The sequence below is a fragment of the Malaclemys terrapin genome, chromosome 2, assembly GCF_027887155.1.
Source record: "Malaclemys terrapin pileata isolate rMalTer1 chromosome 2, rMalTer1.hap1, whole genome shotgun sequence".
In the NCBI taxonomy this organism is placed as follows: Eukaryota; Metazoa; Chordata; order Testudines; family Emydidae; genus Malaclemys; species Malaclemys terrapin.
The window spans coordinates 209,869,581-209,882,119 of NC_071506.1; the positions used below are offsets into that span (position 1 = coordinate 209,869,581).

At 45.3% G+C, this 12,539-nt stretch overlaps 1 protein-coding gene across 1 annotated transcript in view; it reads left to right on the plus strand.

Moving 5' to 3' along the window:
- The first annotated feature begins 828 nt into the window (after nt 1–828).
- The window catches only part of PIK3R4 (phosphoinositide-3-kinase regulatory subunit 4), a 30,858-nt gene continuing 19,147 nt past the window's right edge, over nt 829–12,539 (plus strand). Inside the window, exons 1-6 of the mRNA XM_054019739.1 lie at nt 829–953; nt 2,179–2,951; nt 4,304–4,437; nt 4,577–5,159; nt 8,840–8,974; nt 11,646–11,867. Of these exons, the coding sequence (XP_053875714.1) occupies nt 2,222–2,951; nt 4,304–4,437; nt 4,577–5,159; nt 8,840–8,974; nt 11,646–11,867 (1,804 nt within the window). The 5' untranslated portion in view covers nt 829–953; nt 2,179–2,221. The remainder of the gene's footprint in view (nt 954–2,178; nt 2,952–4,303; nt 4,438–4,576; nt 5,160–8,839; nt 8,975–11,645; nt 11,868–12,539) is intronic.

The window sequence follows — 12,539 nt, forward strand, 5'->3', positions numbered from 1 at the left end:
CTGTATCAGCTATAGACTGACTATAGCGCTTCTGTCTCACAGAGAGCTAGACACCAGATGAGTTCACTGTTGTACTGCTCTGGCAGCTCTGGGCTGAGGAGAGCTGAAATCAGGTATGTGACGCCTAACGGCCGAACAGTACCATACACTTTAGCGTGACCTTATATCCCACCTCTTCACACTTACGTTAGGCTCCAAAATAATGAGATTTAAAACAAAACAAAACAACAAACATGCTATAAGTGAAACAAATAACTTGGTGTCTCACTTTTGAGCTTTCAAGGATCACCTTCCCCAGCTTGTCTCAGCCGCCCCCAGGTAGGGTGACCAGATGTCCCGATTTTATAGGGACAGTCCCGCTTTTGGGGTCTTTTTCTTATATAGGCTCCTATTACCCTCCACCCATTGTCCCGATTTTTCACACTTGCTGTCTGGTCACCCTACCCCCAGGGCCAGACCCCTTTTTGCAATGAAAGCTGAGAGCCTTCCCTCATCACAGGACTCCAGGAGCCGGGGCTTTCAGAACCACCCCACAGGGGGCCAGGGCAGGCGAGCTGATAACACCCCCCCCCCGGCTTTCCCAGGGGTTCGGTTCGGAGAAGGGGCTAATCCCGCCTCCGGGGGGGGGTGTAGGGGTGTATGTCACGGGGCCGCCTGCTCTAGCTCGCCAGTCCCGCCCCCTTGGGCTGGGTGTCCCGCGCGCCACAGGCTGGCCGGGGGCGGGGCTTTGGCCTGGCAGGGTCCCTGTAGCCGGAGCCCCCCCCCCGCAGGCCTGAGGGGCGGTGACGGAGCCCAGCCGGATGTGAGCTCACAGTGCCGCCCCGCCCCCCTGCGTCATGGTTGCCGGTTCCGCGTAGCAGAGAGGTTCCCCAGAGGCGTCCCGGCCCCGGCTCCCTCCACCCCGCAGCCGGGGGCTCCCGGGTCCCCTCAGGCCCGGCGGGGGCGGCCCCCAGGTGAGTGACGGGGAGGGGTCGGTTGGTGTTTTCGCGGGTTCCTGTTCCACTTACCGCTGGGGGGGGGGATGTGTGTCGGGGGGGCTGTAGCAGCAGCAGTGAAGGCAATAGTGGGGGTGGGGATGCTGCCACGGGGGGCAGGGAGTATTGGGGAGGGAGATCAGGTGAGAGCAGGGTGAGGAGCTGGGTGGGGTGGAGATGCTGCCACGGGGGAGGGGGTCAGGTGGGAGCTGGGTGATGGGGAGCTGGGTGGGGTGGGGATGCTGCCACGGGGGCGGGGGGTGTTGGGGAGGGGGTCAAGTGGGAGCTGGGTGGGGATGCTGCCAGAGCTGGGTCCGGTAGGCGCTGGCTGAGATGCGGGGTAGGGGGGTTGCTGCCAGAGGACTGTATTGGGGAGTGGATCAGGTGAGACTTGGGTGGGATGTCACATGGGAGAGGAGTGTAGGTCATGCCTGATATGAGCACAGGGTGAGGGGGAGGAGCCGACTCTGGAAATCAAATCTAATAGAGACACTAAACCTTGTTTAGTCTGGCGCACATTCCAGCCCTGCTTCTTCAGGCAGGGTTGACCATGAATGTTCCAATGGGCTCCCTTTGTTCTCTCATTCTTTGTGCCTGGCTTGTTGCAAATGTCCCAAAGGATGAAGCTTCCTTCTGTAGATTAATCTCTAATTCACTGACTGAGGGAGTAGCTGTCGGATGTGGGTAGGAATGTTGATCCCTTTAGACCCTAGGGCTTTCCAGACACATCAGTGCAGTTGCCAGTATTGTCCCTGGAGAGTCTAGGCCACATTTGCTCCTGGAATAAGTGTTTTTTTACTTCAGTGGGAGATACACTTGCTCATGCCAGGGCAGAACTTGGTCCAGCATAGCTGTCAACCAAACTCTGGTTTCATTGCGCAAGGAAAGGCCAAATCCTGGGCTCATCAAAGAGAGCAATGAGGGTGGAGCTGTATTAAGTGTTTCTCAAAAATAATGGGAAACACACAAAGAAAACAAGTACAGTACTACAGGAGTATGAACTATGAATAAAAAGGCAAGGAACAGCTTTCAGTCCTAGGAGCTATTAAATAGCTGCCACATTCCACTCCAGAGTAGAAATGGCTGCATTTGTGTCTCATTTGAAATGATTTCTACATGACTCTACCTTTTGTAAATAATATTTGGATACTTTGAGATGAAAGACACTATAGAAATATAAGATAGTATTTGAATTGTTTTCTAGGTGCAGTTGTGAAGTGCTGACTCCTACAATAGGAGGTGCCATCATGGGGAATCAGCTGGCTGGCATTGCCCCGTCTCAGATCCTGTCTGTGGACAGCTATTTCTCAGACATCCATGACTTTGAATATGACAAAAGCCTGGGGAGTACTCGGTTTTTTAAAGTTGCTCGGGCCAAGCACAGGGAAGGCCTGGTGGTTGTGAAGGTATTTGCAATTCAGGATCCAACTTTACCACTAACTAGCTACAAGCAAGAGCTAGAGGAGTTGAAGATAAGGCTACACTCTGCACAGAACTGTCTTCCCTTTCAGAAGGCCACTTTGTCTGAAAAAGCAGCTATGCTCTTCAGACAGTATGTGAGGGACAACCTTTATGATCGAATCAGTACTAGGCCATTCCTAAATAACATTGAAAAGAGGTGGATAGCCTTCCAGATCTTGACTGCTGTGGACCAAGCACACAAGTCTGGAGTCCGTCATGGGGACATCAAAACTGAAAATGTTATGGTGACTAGCTGGAACTGGGTGCTTCTAACTGACTTTGCCAGTTTTAAACCAACTTATCTTCCTGAGGACAATCCTGCTGACTTCAATTATTTCTTTGACACGTCGCGTAGAAGGACTTGTTATATTGCCCCTGAGCGCTTTGTTGATGGCAGTATGTTTTCTACAGAGTTGGAGAACATGAAAGATCCTTCAATGCCACTGGTAGACTTGGCAAACAGCAATCAGCGAACCAGAGGAGAATTGAAACGTGCAATGGATATCTTTTCTGCAGGTATTGGGGTGATCAGTTGAGAACTATACATGATTTATAGTTTTGCATCAACTGGGTAGGGATTTTTTATAAGAAGAAGCTTAAAGAATTTAGGGAGATTGGAGGGAGGCGGGGGGAACAAAACAACCCCCTCCACCCCAACTTTAGTATTGACCCCAGAGCCTTCTAGTCACAGGATAAGTACTGTACAAAATCTATATATTTTTGTGCAATATAAAACCTTACAAAGGCACTCTGCTACCGTGGGGATGTATCTGAGCAGTGGATCTGCAAATTGCCACGCTAATGTGCTTCAACTATGGTCTCGAGAGACCACCTGGAAAGGTTTAGTCTCTGTTCGTTTTTCTTTTTTTGTGTAACTAGGGATCTGAATTTAAAAATCTATGGCCCTAATCCTGCAGTGTGATCCACATGGGCAGATATCTGTGGAGCCCTATTGACTCTAGTGGGATTCTGCCCAAGTGGATTAAATTGCAGGATTGGTATTCAAGTCTTTGAAAAGAATACTTTTGTAGTTCTGTGTACGCAACATGACCTAATAATTGTGTTTATTTGGCAATCTTGGGTGGTTTCTGCCCCAATCTTAATGTTACTGCTCAAAATATCCTAAAATAAGTAAGGTTGTACATCTACGCTGCAATTTGACACCAGTGGCTGGCCTGGCTCGGGCTCGCAGGTTTCAGGCTGCGGGGTTATTTAACTCTGATGTAGGCATTCCAGCCCTGGCTGCAGCTCGAGCTGGGAGACCTTCCTATCTCAGAGGATCTTAGAGCCTGGTCCCAGCCCAAGTCTGGACATCTACACTGCAATTAAACAGCCCGAGCCTGGGGAGCCCAAGTCTGCTGGCACAGGCCAGACTGGTGTCTAACTGCAGTGTAGACATACCCATAGTTGACAAACACCATCACTGAGCATCACCACAGAAGCAGAGGTCCTTCAGTCACTTCCTGAGGAGGGCTGGTTACTCTGTGCTTTCTTAGTTGGTTGGTTAGTTACTCTGCCACATGACAGTGATGTGGTTTCCTTTTCTGGTCTTGCTTCAAGCACCTGCCAGCTAAAAAATGCAAGTGCTTTATGTTTCTTCATGCTACCACCCTATGGCTGTTGAAATATATGAAATATACTTCTCAGACATTGTACTCTTGAAATGTAGGGATCATGTTTTAAAGCAACTGTGGGGGTTTTCTTGATACAGAGATATTAAACTTAAAATAGCTCTTTGGACACACTCTTATCCCTTTAGATTTTTGTATTCAGTTGAATTGTGTAAAACTTATTTTTGTTTTTGCATTGACAGCAAAGGAGGAGTATCTATTTTGTAATGCTCAGACACCATATTTGATATTTTGCAGGCTGTGTAATAGCAGAGCTCTTCACAGAAGGTGTACCACTGTTTGACTTATCTCAGCTTTTGGCCTATAGAAATGGTCTTTTCTCCCCTGATCAAGTCCTGAACAAAATTGAAGATCGCAGTATCAGAGAATTGGTAAATAACACTGCATTCTGTAGAGCCCTCTTATTTCTTCTGCTTTTGGTTTTGACTGCTTTGGGGATAACTTATCATTCATTTCTAAACCTTGTAATCTTTTTCTCCCACTCTCCCTCCACCCCCTGCCTCTCTGCAGGTCACTCAGATGATCCACTGTGAGCCAGATAAACGTTTAGGAGCAGATGATTACTTAAAACAACAACGTAACAATGCATTTCCTGAAATATTTTACACCTTTCTCCAGCCTTACATGGCACAGTTTGCCAAGGAAACATTCCTATCCGCAGATGAGCGTATACTTGTCATACGTAAAGATCTGGACAACATTATTCATAATCTCTGTGGACATGATCGAACAGAGAAAGCAGAGGGAGAGACAAAAGAGAATGGGCTAGTTGTTCTAGTGTCTGTGATAACTTCCTGTTTACAGACTCTCAAATACTGTGATTCAAAACTGGCTGCTTTGGAACTGATTCTGCATTTAGCACCAAGATTAAGTGTGGAGATTCTGCTGGATCGTATTATGCCTTATCTATTACATTTCAGCAATGACTCTGTGCCTAGGGTGAGGGCAGAAGCTGTGAGGACACTGACTAAAGTTCTTGCTCTTGTCAAGGAGGTGCCACGCAATGATATCAATATTTACCCAGAATACATTTTGCCAGGCATAGCACATTTAGCCCAAGATGAAGCCACTATTGTCAGACTGGCATATGCTGGTAAGAGGGAAACATACCTTCAGTTTTTCTTGATTCCCACTTATATATTCTCCATTGTCTTGAAAGCTTTAGACCACATGGTGTCATGTGAAATGCTCAGGGAGATTAGGGGCTATAAAAAAAAAACAAAAATAGAGGATTTCAACTATCCCATATTGACTGGGTACATGTCACCTCAGGGTGGGATGCCAAGATAAAGTTTCTTGACACCTTAAAAGACTGCTTCTTGGGGCAGCTAGTCCTGGAACCCACAAGAGGAGAGCCCAATTCTTGATTTAGTCCTAAGTGGAGCACATGATCTGGTCCAAGAGGTGAATATAGCTGGACCGCTTGGTAATAGTGACCATAATATAATTAAATTTAACATCTCTGTGGCAGGGAAAACACCACAGCAGCCTAACACGGTAGCGTTTAATTTCAGAAAGGGGAGCTACACAAAAATGAGGAAGTTAAACAAAAATTAAAAAGTACAGTGCCAAAAGTGAAATCCCTGTAAGCTGCACAGAAACTTTTTAAAGATACCATAATAGAGGCTCAACTTTAAATGCATACCCCAAATTCAAAAACATAGTAAGAGAACCAAAAACGTGCCACTGTTGCTAACCAACAAATAAAAGAAGCAGTGAGAGGCAAAAAGGCATCCTTTAAAAAGGAAGTTAAATCCTAGTGAGGAAAATAGAAAGGAATATAAACTCTGTCAAGTGAAGTGTAAAAATATAATTAGGAAGGCCAAAAAAGAATTTGAAGAACAACTAGCCAAAGACTCAAAAAATAATAGCAAAAAATTCTTTAAGTATATTAGAAGCAGGAAGCCTAAACAACCAGTGGGGCCACTGGATGATGGAGATACTAAAGGAGCACCCAAGGACGATAAGGCCATTGTGGAGAAACTAAATGAATTCTTTGCTTCGGTCTTCACGGCTGATGACGTGAGGGAGATTCCCAAATCTGAGCCATTCTTTTTAAGTGACAGATATGAGGAACTGGCCCAGATGCATTAGAGAAGGTTTTGGAACAAATTGATAAACTAAAGAGTAATAAGTCACCAGGACTAGATGGTATTCACCCAAGACCTCTGCAATTTCACATTTGAGTTCCTTCAGAACTACTAACTGTGGTTTGTAACCTATCATTTAAATCAGCTTCTCTACTAAATGACTGGAGGATAGCTATTGTGACACCAATTTTTAAAAAGGGCTCCAGAGATGAGCCTGGTAATTACAGGCCAGTAAGCCTGACTTCAGTACCGGGCAAGCTGGTTGAAATTCTAGTAAAGAACAGAATTGTCAGACACATAGATGAACATAATTTGTTGGGGAAGAGTCAACATGGTTTTTGTAAAGGGAAATCATGCCTCATCAAACTACTAGAATTATTTGAGGGATCAACAAATGTGGACAAGGGGGATCCAGTGGATATAGTATACTTAGATTTTCAGAAAGCCTTTGAGAAGGTCTCTCACCATAGGCTCTTAAGTAAGCTGTCATGGGATGAAAGGGAAGGTTCTCTCATGGATTGATAACTGGTTAAAAGATAGGAAACAAAGAGTAGGAATAAATGGTCAGTTTTCAGAATGGAGAATGGTAAATAGTGGTGTCCCCCAGGGGTCTGTAATGGGACCAGTACTGTTCAATATATTCATAAATGATCTGGAAAAAGGGGTAAACAGTGATGTGGCAAAATTTGCCGATGATACAAAACTATTCAAGATAGTTAAGTTCAAAGCAGACTGTGAAGAGCTACAAAGGGATCTCACAAAACTGAGTGACTGGGCAACAAAATGGCAATTCAGTGTTGATAAATGCAAAGTAATGCACATTGAAAAACAATCCCAACTATACATATAAAATGATGGGATCTAAATGAGCTGTTACTGCTCAAGAGAGAGATCTTGGCATCATTGAGTGGATGTTTTCAGAGAAGTATCCATAATGTGCAGAGGCAGTCAAAAAAACTAATAGAATGTTGGGTATTATTAAGAAAGGGATAGATAATAAGACAGAAAATATCACATTGCCGCTATATAAATCCATGGTACGCCCACATCTTGAATCCGGCGTGCAGATGTGGTTGCCCCATCTCAAAAAAGATTATATTGGAATTGGGAAAGGTTTAAAAAAGGGCAACAAAATGATTAGGGGTATAGAACAGCTTCCATACGAGGATTGATTAATAAGACTGGGACTTTTCAGTTTGTAAAAGAGACGACTAAAGGGGGATATGATAGAGGTCTATAAAATAATGACTGGTGTGGAGAAAGTAAATAAGGAAGTGTTATTTACTCTCTCATAACAAGAACTAGGAGTCACCAAATGAAATGAATAGGCAGTAGGTTTAAAACAAACAAAAGAAAATATTTCTTCACAGAACGCAAAGTCAACCTTATGTTGTGAAGACCAAGACTATACAGGTTTCAAAAAAGAACTAGATACATTCATGCAGGATAGGTCCATCAATGGCTATTATCCAGAATGGGCAGAGATGGTGTCCCTAACTTCTGTTTGCCAGAAGCTGGGAATGGGCGACGGGATAGATCACTTGATGATTACCTGTTCTGTTCATTCCCTCTGGGGCACCTGGCATTGGTCACTGCCAGAAGACAGGATCCTGGGCAAGATGGATCTTTGGTCTGATCCAGTATGGCCGTTCTTATGTTCATTTATGAAGTTGCTGTTGATTTTAGTGGGAGTTTCATGCTTTTAAGTGTAAAAGTTTGTCAGCAGCACTATCAGTGCTCACTACTTTAGGTGACATAACTTTTTGGTAGAAACTACTCTTTTATTTCAGTTGTACATGCAAAGCCATATAATGTTTTCTAATAAAGCAGCTTGTAGAATGTTGCATATTGGTAATGTCAGTATTCCTTTGCCAGAGCTGGATTGAGGCCCTAGGAACACTACAGCACAGGGCTCCTTGTGGCAGGAGAGGCAAGGCCCCCCCACCACCTCAGAGTGGCAACAAGGACCTTTGGAAGCACTAGAGGCAGCAACAGGGAACCCCTCTTTCCTCAGAGAGGCAGGAATGGTAACAAGGGAAGTTCTCAGTACTTACCGCAACAGTCAGGCTGTATTTGGGTGGGTAAGCAGGGCCTGCTGCACTCTTCTGCCATACCCAGGCTTTGTGGTCTTGTTTTTAAAGGTGAGTTAACTGATTGTCAATTAACTCAAGTTAACCAAGCTGATAGTAAATGCTAGTCTAGACATTCTACAAAGGTTTGTGTTTTACCCACAAACATTCATGTCCCTGAACAAATTTGTTGTGATGCAAGCACTTACTATCCTGTTGGGTAATTTGAATTTAATGGCATTTAATTCTCTCAGGTTATTAATCATTAGCCTGAGGTTGGGTGACCTGTTGGGCTAGTCTATTAGCTTTTTCGTTCTGTAAAAATAGTTCTGCTTATGTTATCAATGAACCTGGTTTCGTTTTAACTTCTTCATTTCTTCTCCAACTTCTCAGATCACTAAAGTACCACACAGTTTGATTCACCTGGCAGTTTTACTGGAGCTACAATTGCAGGAATGTACCAGGTCACATTGTGTTGACAGAGCATGTAGTATAGCATTTGCCCACAGTGCCTGGTTCTTGTCAGTAGTAGTAATTCTTTCCATCTGCAAGCACCAGATTTACACAGTTTAAAATGGAAAAAAAATTATGGTTGTAAATGTTTATCATTACAGAAAACATAGCACTGTTAGCAGAAACGGCTCTGAGATTTCTGGAATTAGTACAGCTGAAAAATCTGAACATGGAAAATGAGCCGACCAGTGAAGAAATGGATGAAGTGTCACATCCCAGTGAAAACTATGACACAGGTAATGTAACTTATGTATGGGTTGCTTACTTATGGGTAAAAGCCTGTAGTGCTGAGTTCTTAAATTTTCTGTTGATTTCAATTCTGGGTGCTCATTATTAAGGCTAAGATTTTGTTACAGAGATTTTTAGTAAAAATCACAGACAGGTCACGGCCAAAAAAAGAAAAATTCATGGAAGCTGTGACCTGTCTGTGACTTTACTAAAAATATCAGTGACAAAATGAGGCTCTCTGGGGTCCCCACACTGCCACAAGCGGGGCAGCTGCGCAGAGGCTAGGAGCTGCCTGCAGCAGCTGGGGGCTGCGGGCACTCCTGCTGACTGCAGCCCCAGGGTTCCCCCGCTGCCTGTGGGGCCAAGAGCTGTGGGGTGCCCCCGCCTCCCAGGTCAGCCAGGAGCTGCGGGCAGGGTGGCAAGCTATATGGGCCCATGCTCCAACAATATTCAGGGCTTGGGGGCCCGGCTCCACTAATGTTCGGGGCCAGGTCTCTCCCCCACCCCTGCATGCCTCCACTGAGTGTCCCTGCCTGCGCCCTGGAAAGTGGGTGGCTGCCTACTGCAGCTCCACACTGCACTCAGCTCTGCTGGCTCCTGGCATCAGTTGATGCTGCAGGGTCCTAGTGCCCTCCTCCCCCCCCCAACCACTAGTGCTAGGGCAGGCTGACCCTGACCCTAATCCTGCCCTTCTGCCTCGGACGGACCCTCCACTAGCACAGGAGCTCCCCCACCCAGAGTCACCGCTCCTGCCTCACGCTGGGCAAGGGCAGCCCCATTCCCCAGCCCCAGTGAGTCTATATAGTGAGGGGCAGCAGTAGGAGGATTTGCCCACTTGATGGCAGTCCTGCCCCCGCATCCACCACAGAGGGAGGCAAGGGGGCTTCCTGGACCTGAGAGGGGTCCTAGGAGCATGTGCAGTGACAATGGTGCGAGGTGAGTGTGCTGCCGGAGGGGAGAGGGTTGGGGGGGGTTGCGTGCACCCCAAACTCCTCATCCGTGGCCCTACCCCACCCCAGAGCCCGCACCCCCAGCCAGACCCTCATCCCCCCTGCACTCCAACCCTCTGCCCTAGCCCTCCTGCACCATGAACCCCTCATCCTTCACCCTACCCCTCTGCCCAAGCCCCTCCCATACCCCAAACCCTCATCCTCAGCCCCATCCCAGAGCCCTCACAGTTTTACATTATTTTAAAAGATGTATATCGGGTTACAAGACAGTTGTGTGTGGGGGGGCGGGACTTGGACTCGTTCTGGGTGCTGCGGGGTTCACCCGGGGTGGTGGGGGATCCTGCAGCTCTCGACCACACAGGCTGAAGTCATGTAGGTCCCTGGAAGTCATGGATTCTGTGACTTCCACGACCAGATCATAGCCTTACTCAATATCTCTTGGGGCTTGGCCCTGTATTATCAAGTTCCATCTAATAGTTAGGAAATTCTTTGTAAAATTACACATTTATTTAAACCATAGACTAGAAATACCCAAGCACATGACTTGGCAATGAATGGTTATAGTGGTTTACCATTTTAGAGCACTCTTTGTAGCTTGGGGATAATTGCTCACTTATTTAATGAAACTGGAAATCTCTGATTTCTTTCAATGCTGCTTATTTATCTCTATATTCCTAAAAGATAATCTGTCCAGATTGTTAAAAATACACAACCTCAACTCTGCCATCAGTTTAGGAAAGGTGAAGCTACTGACAAGCAAGTGAATTTTCAATTACTCTGTTGCCACAAAGCATTTTGTGTTCGCTGTTGAACCATTGTCTCTAAGGCCTGGTCTACACTGGAGTGGGGGGGCTACTTTGGCCTAAGTTACACAACTTCAGCTATGAAAATAGTGTAGCTGAAGTTGACGTACTTAGAGCTACTTACCACAGTTTCTTCGCTGCGGTAGGTCAACTGCTGACGCTCCCCTGTCGACTCCGCCTACTCTTCTTGCTCTGGTGGAATACTGGAGTCAATGGGAGAGTGCTTGGCGGTCGATATATCGCGTCTTCACTAGACACGATAAATCGACCCCCTGCTGGATCAGTCGCTACAGAGGTAAGTGTAGACCTGCCCTAAGGGTATGTCTACACAGCAAAGAAAAACCCACGGCTGGCCCATGCCAGCCGACTCGGGCTTGCAGGGCTGTTTCATTGCCGTGTAGACTTCTGCGCTCAGGCTGGAGCCCAAGCTCTGAGACTCTTCCACCCCTCATGGTCCTAGAGTCTGGGCTTCAGCCTGAGTCTGGAAAACCACGCAGCAATGAAACAGCCCCACAGCCTGAGCCCCATGAGCCGGAGTCAGCTGACACAGGCCAACCGCGGGTTTTTTTGTCTGTGTAGACATACTCTAATTGACTCATTTTGATGCTTTCCCACATCCTTACTTCAGCCATAAGTGCGATAAGTGGATCACCTCAATGGAAGCACAGACTAGATTGTTTGGGGTATGTTTTTATCCATATCAGTGAAATACGCTTCTATGGCTTCCCCAGTTCTATCAATTCAGAGCCTGAGTATGAATCCATTTATAAGCATGGCTTCAGAATCCTAGTCATTCTGTTGCATTACTGTTTCACCGAGTCAGCTGTCCTTCAGAATTGCATATTATTTTAATTAATTTTATGGTGGGTGACAAATACACATTTTGTTTCATGTTGACTCAATTTTCTATTGTGTGTCTCTTGCAGAGCTTCAGGCTTTGCATGAAATGGTCCAGCAAAAAGTTGTTACTCTGCTGAGTGACCCAGAAAACATTGTAAAACAGACGCTAATGGAAAATGGAATAACACGTCTCTGTGTCTTCTTTGGACGTCAAAAAGCCAATGATGTCCTCCTATCTCATATGATCACCTTCCTGAATGATAAGAATGACTGGCATCTTCGGGGAGCTTTCTTTGACAGCATAGTTGGTAAGTACTCGGTTTCTTGCCTGAAACATGCTTAGATGTAATCAGTTAATTGAATACACTGCTGCAGGTTCATACAGATTTTTACAGTCACAGAAGAGGGCTTCTCCTGTAGAGATTTTAGTAACTCTGACATAGAGGCAAGCAATTTAATGCTCATGCATGTCTTTTTATTTCTTCTTGGTAGCAGGATGGAGTGATTTAAATCAAGACCTTTTAAATCTGTTGAATAAAAAAATTGATTTAGGTGAGGTCGAGGCTGTGTAAAACTAATATGAAAATTTGTGTAGCTGCAACTTTAGATTAAAATTTATAATGAACTTAACTGTAAATGCTGTTTTGTTTCTTTTTAAAAAGTATCGTATTTGAATTACACAAAACTGTTAGCTCCCTCCCCCCAAAAAATTGGGTTAAGCAGATACAGAGCTTTATTTGCATGAATAATCCCATTCACTTCAATAGGATTATTCATGTGCTTAAATGTGTTTGCAGCACCAGCGGGCTAAAATTGTATTTTTATTAAACTTTTCTGAGTGGCATAAAATCTCTCATTTCAAAACAAAATTGGTTCCTTGTTAACAGTTAAAAGTTATTTAGTCTTTCCGTACATTAACAAAGTTATTGCCAACTTTGTTATACACACAGACCCAAATGTTCAAAAATAGGGACTGCAAG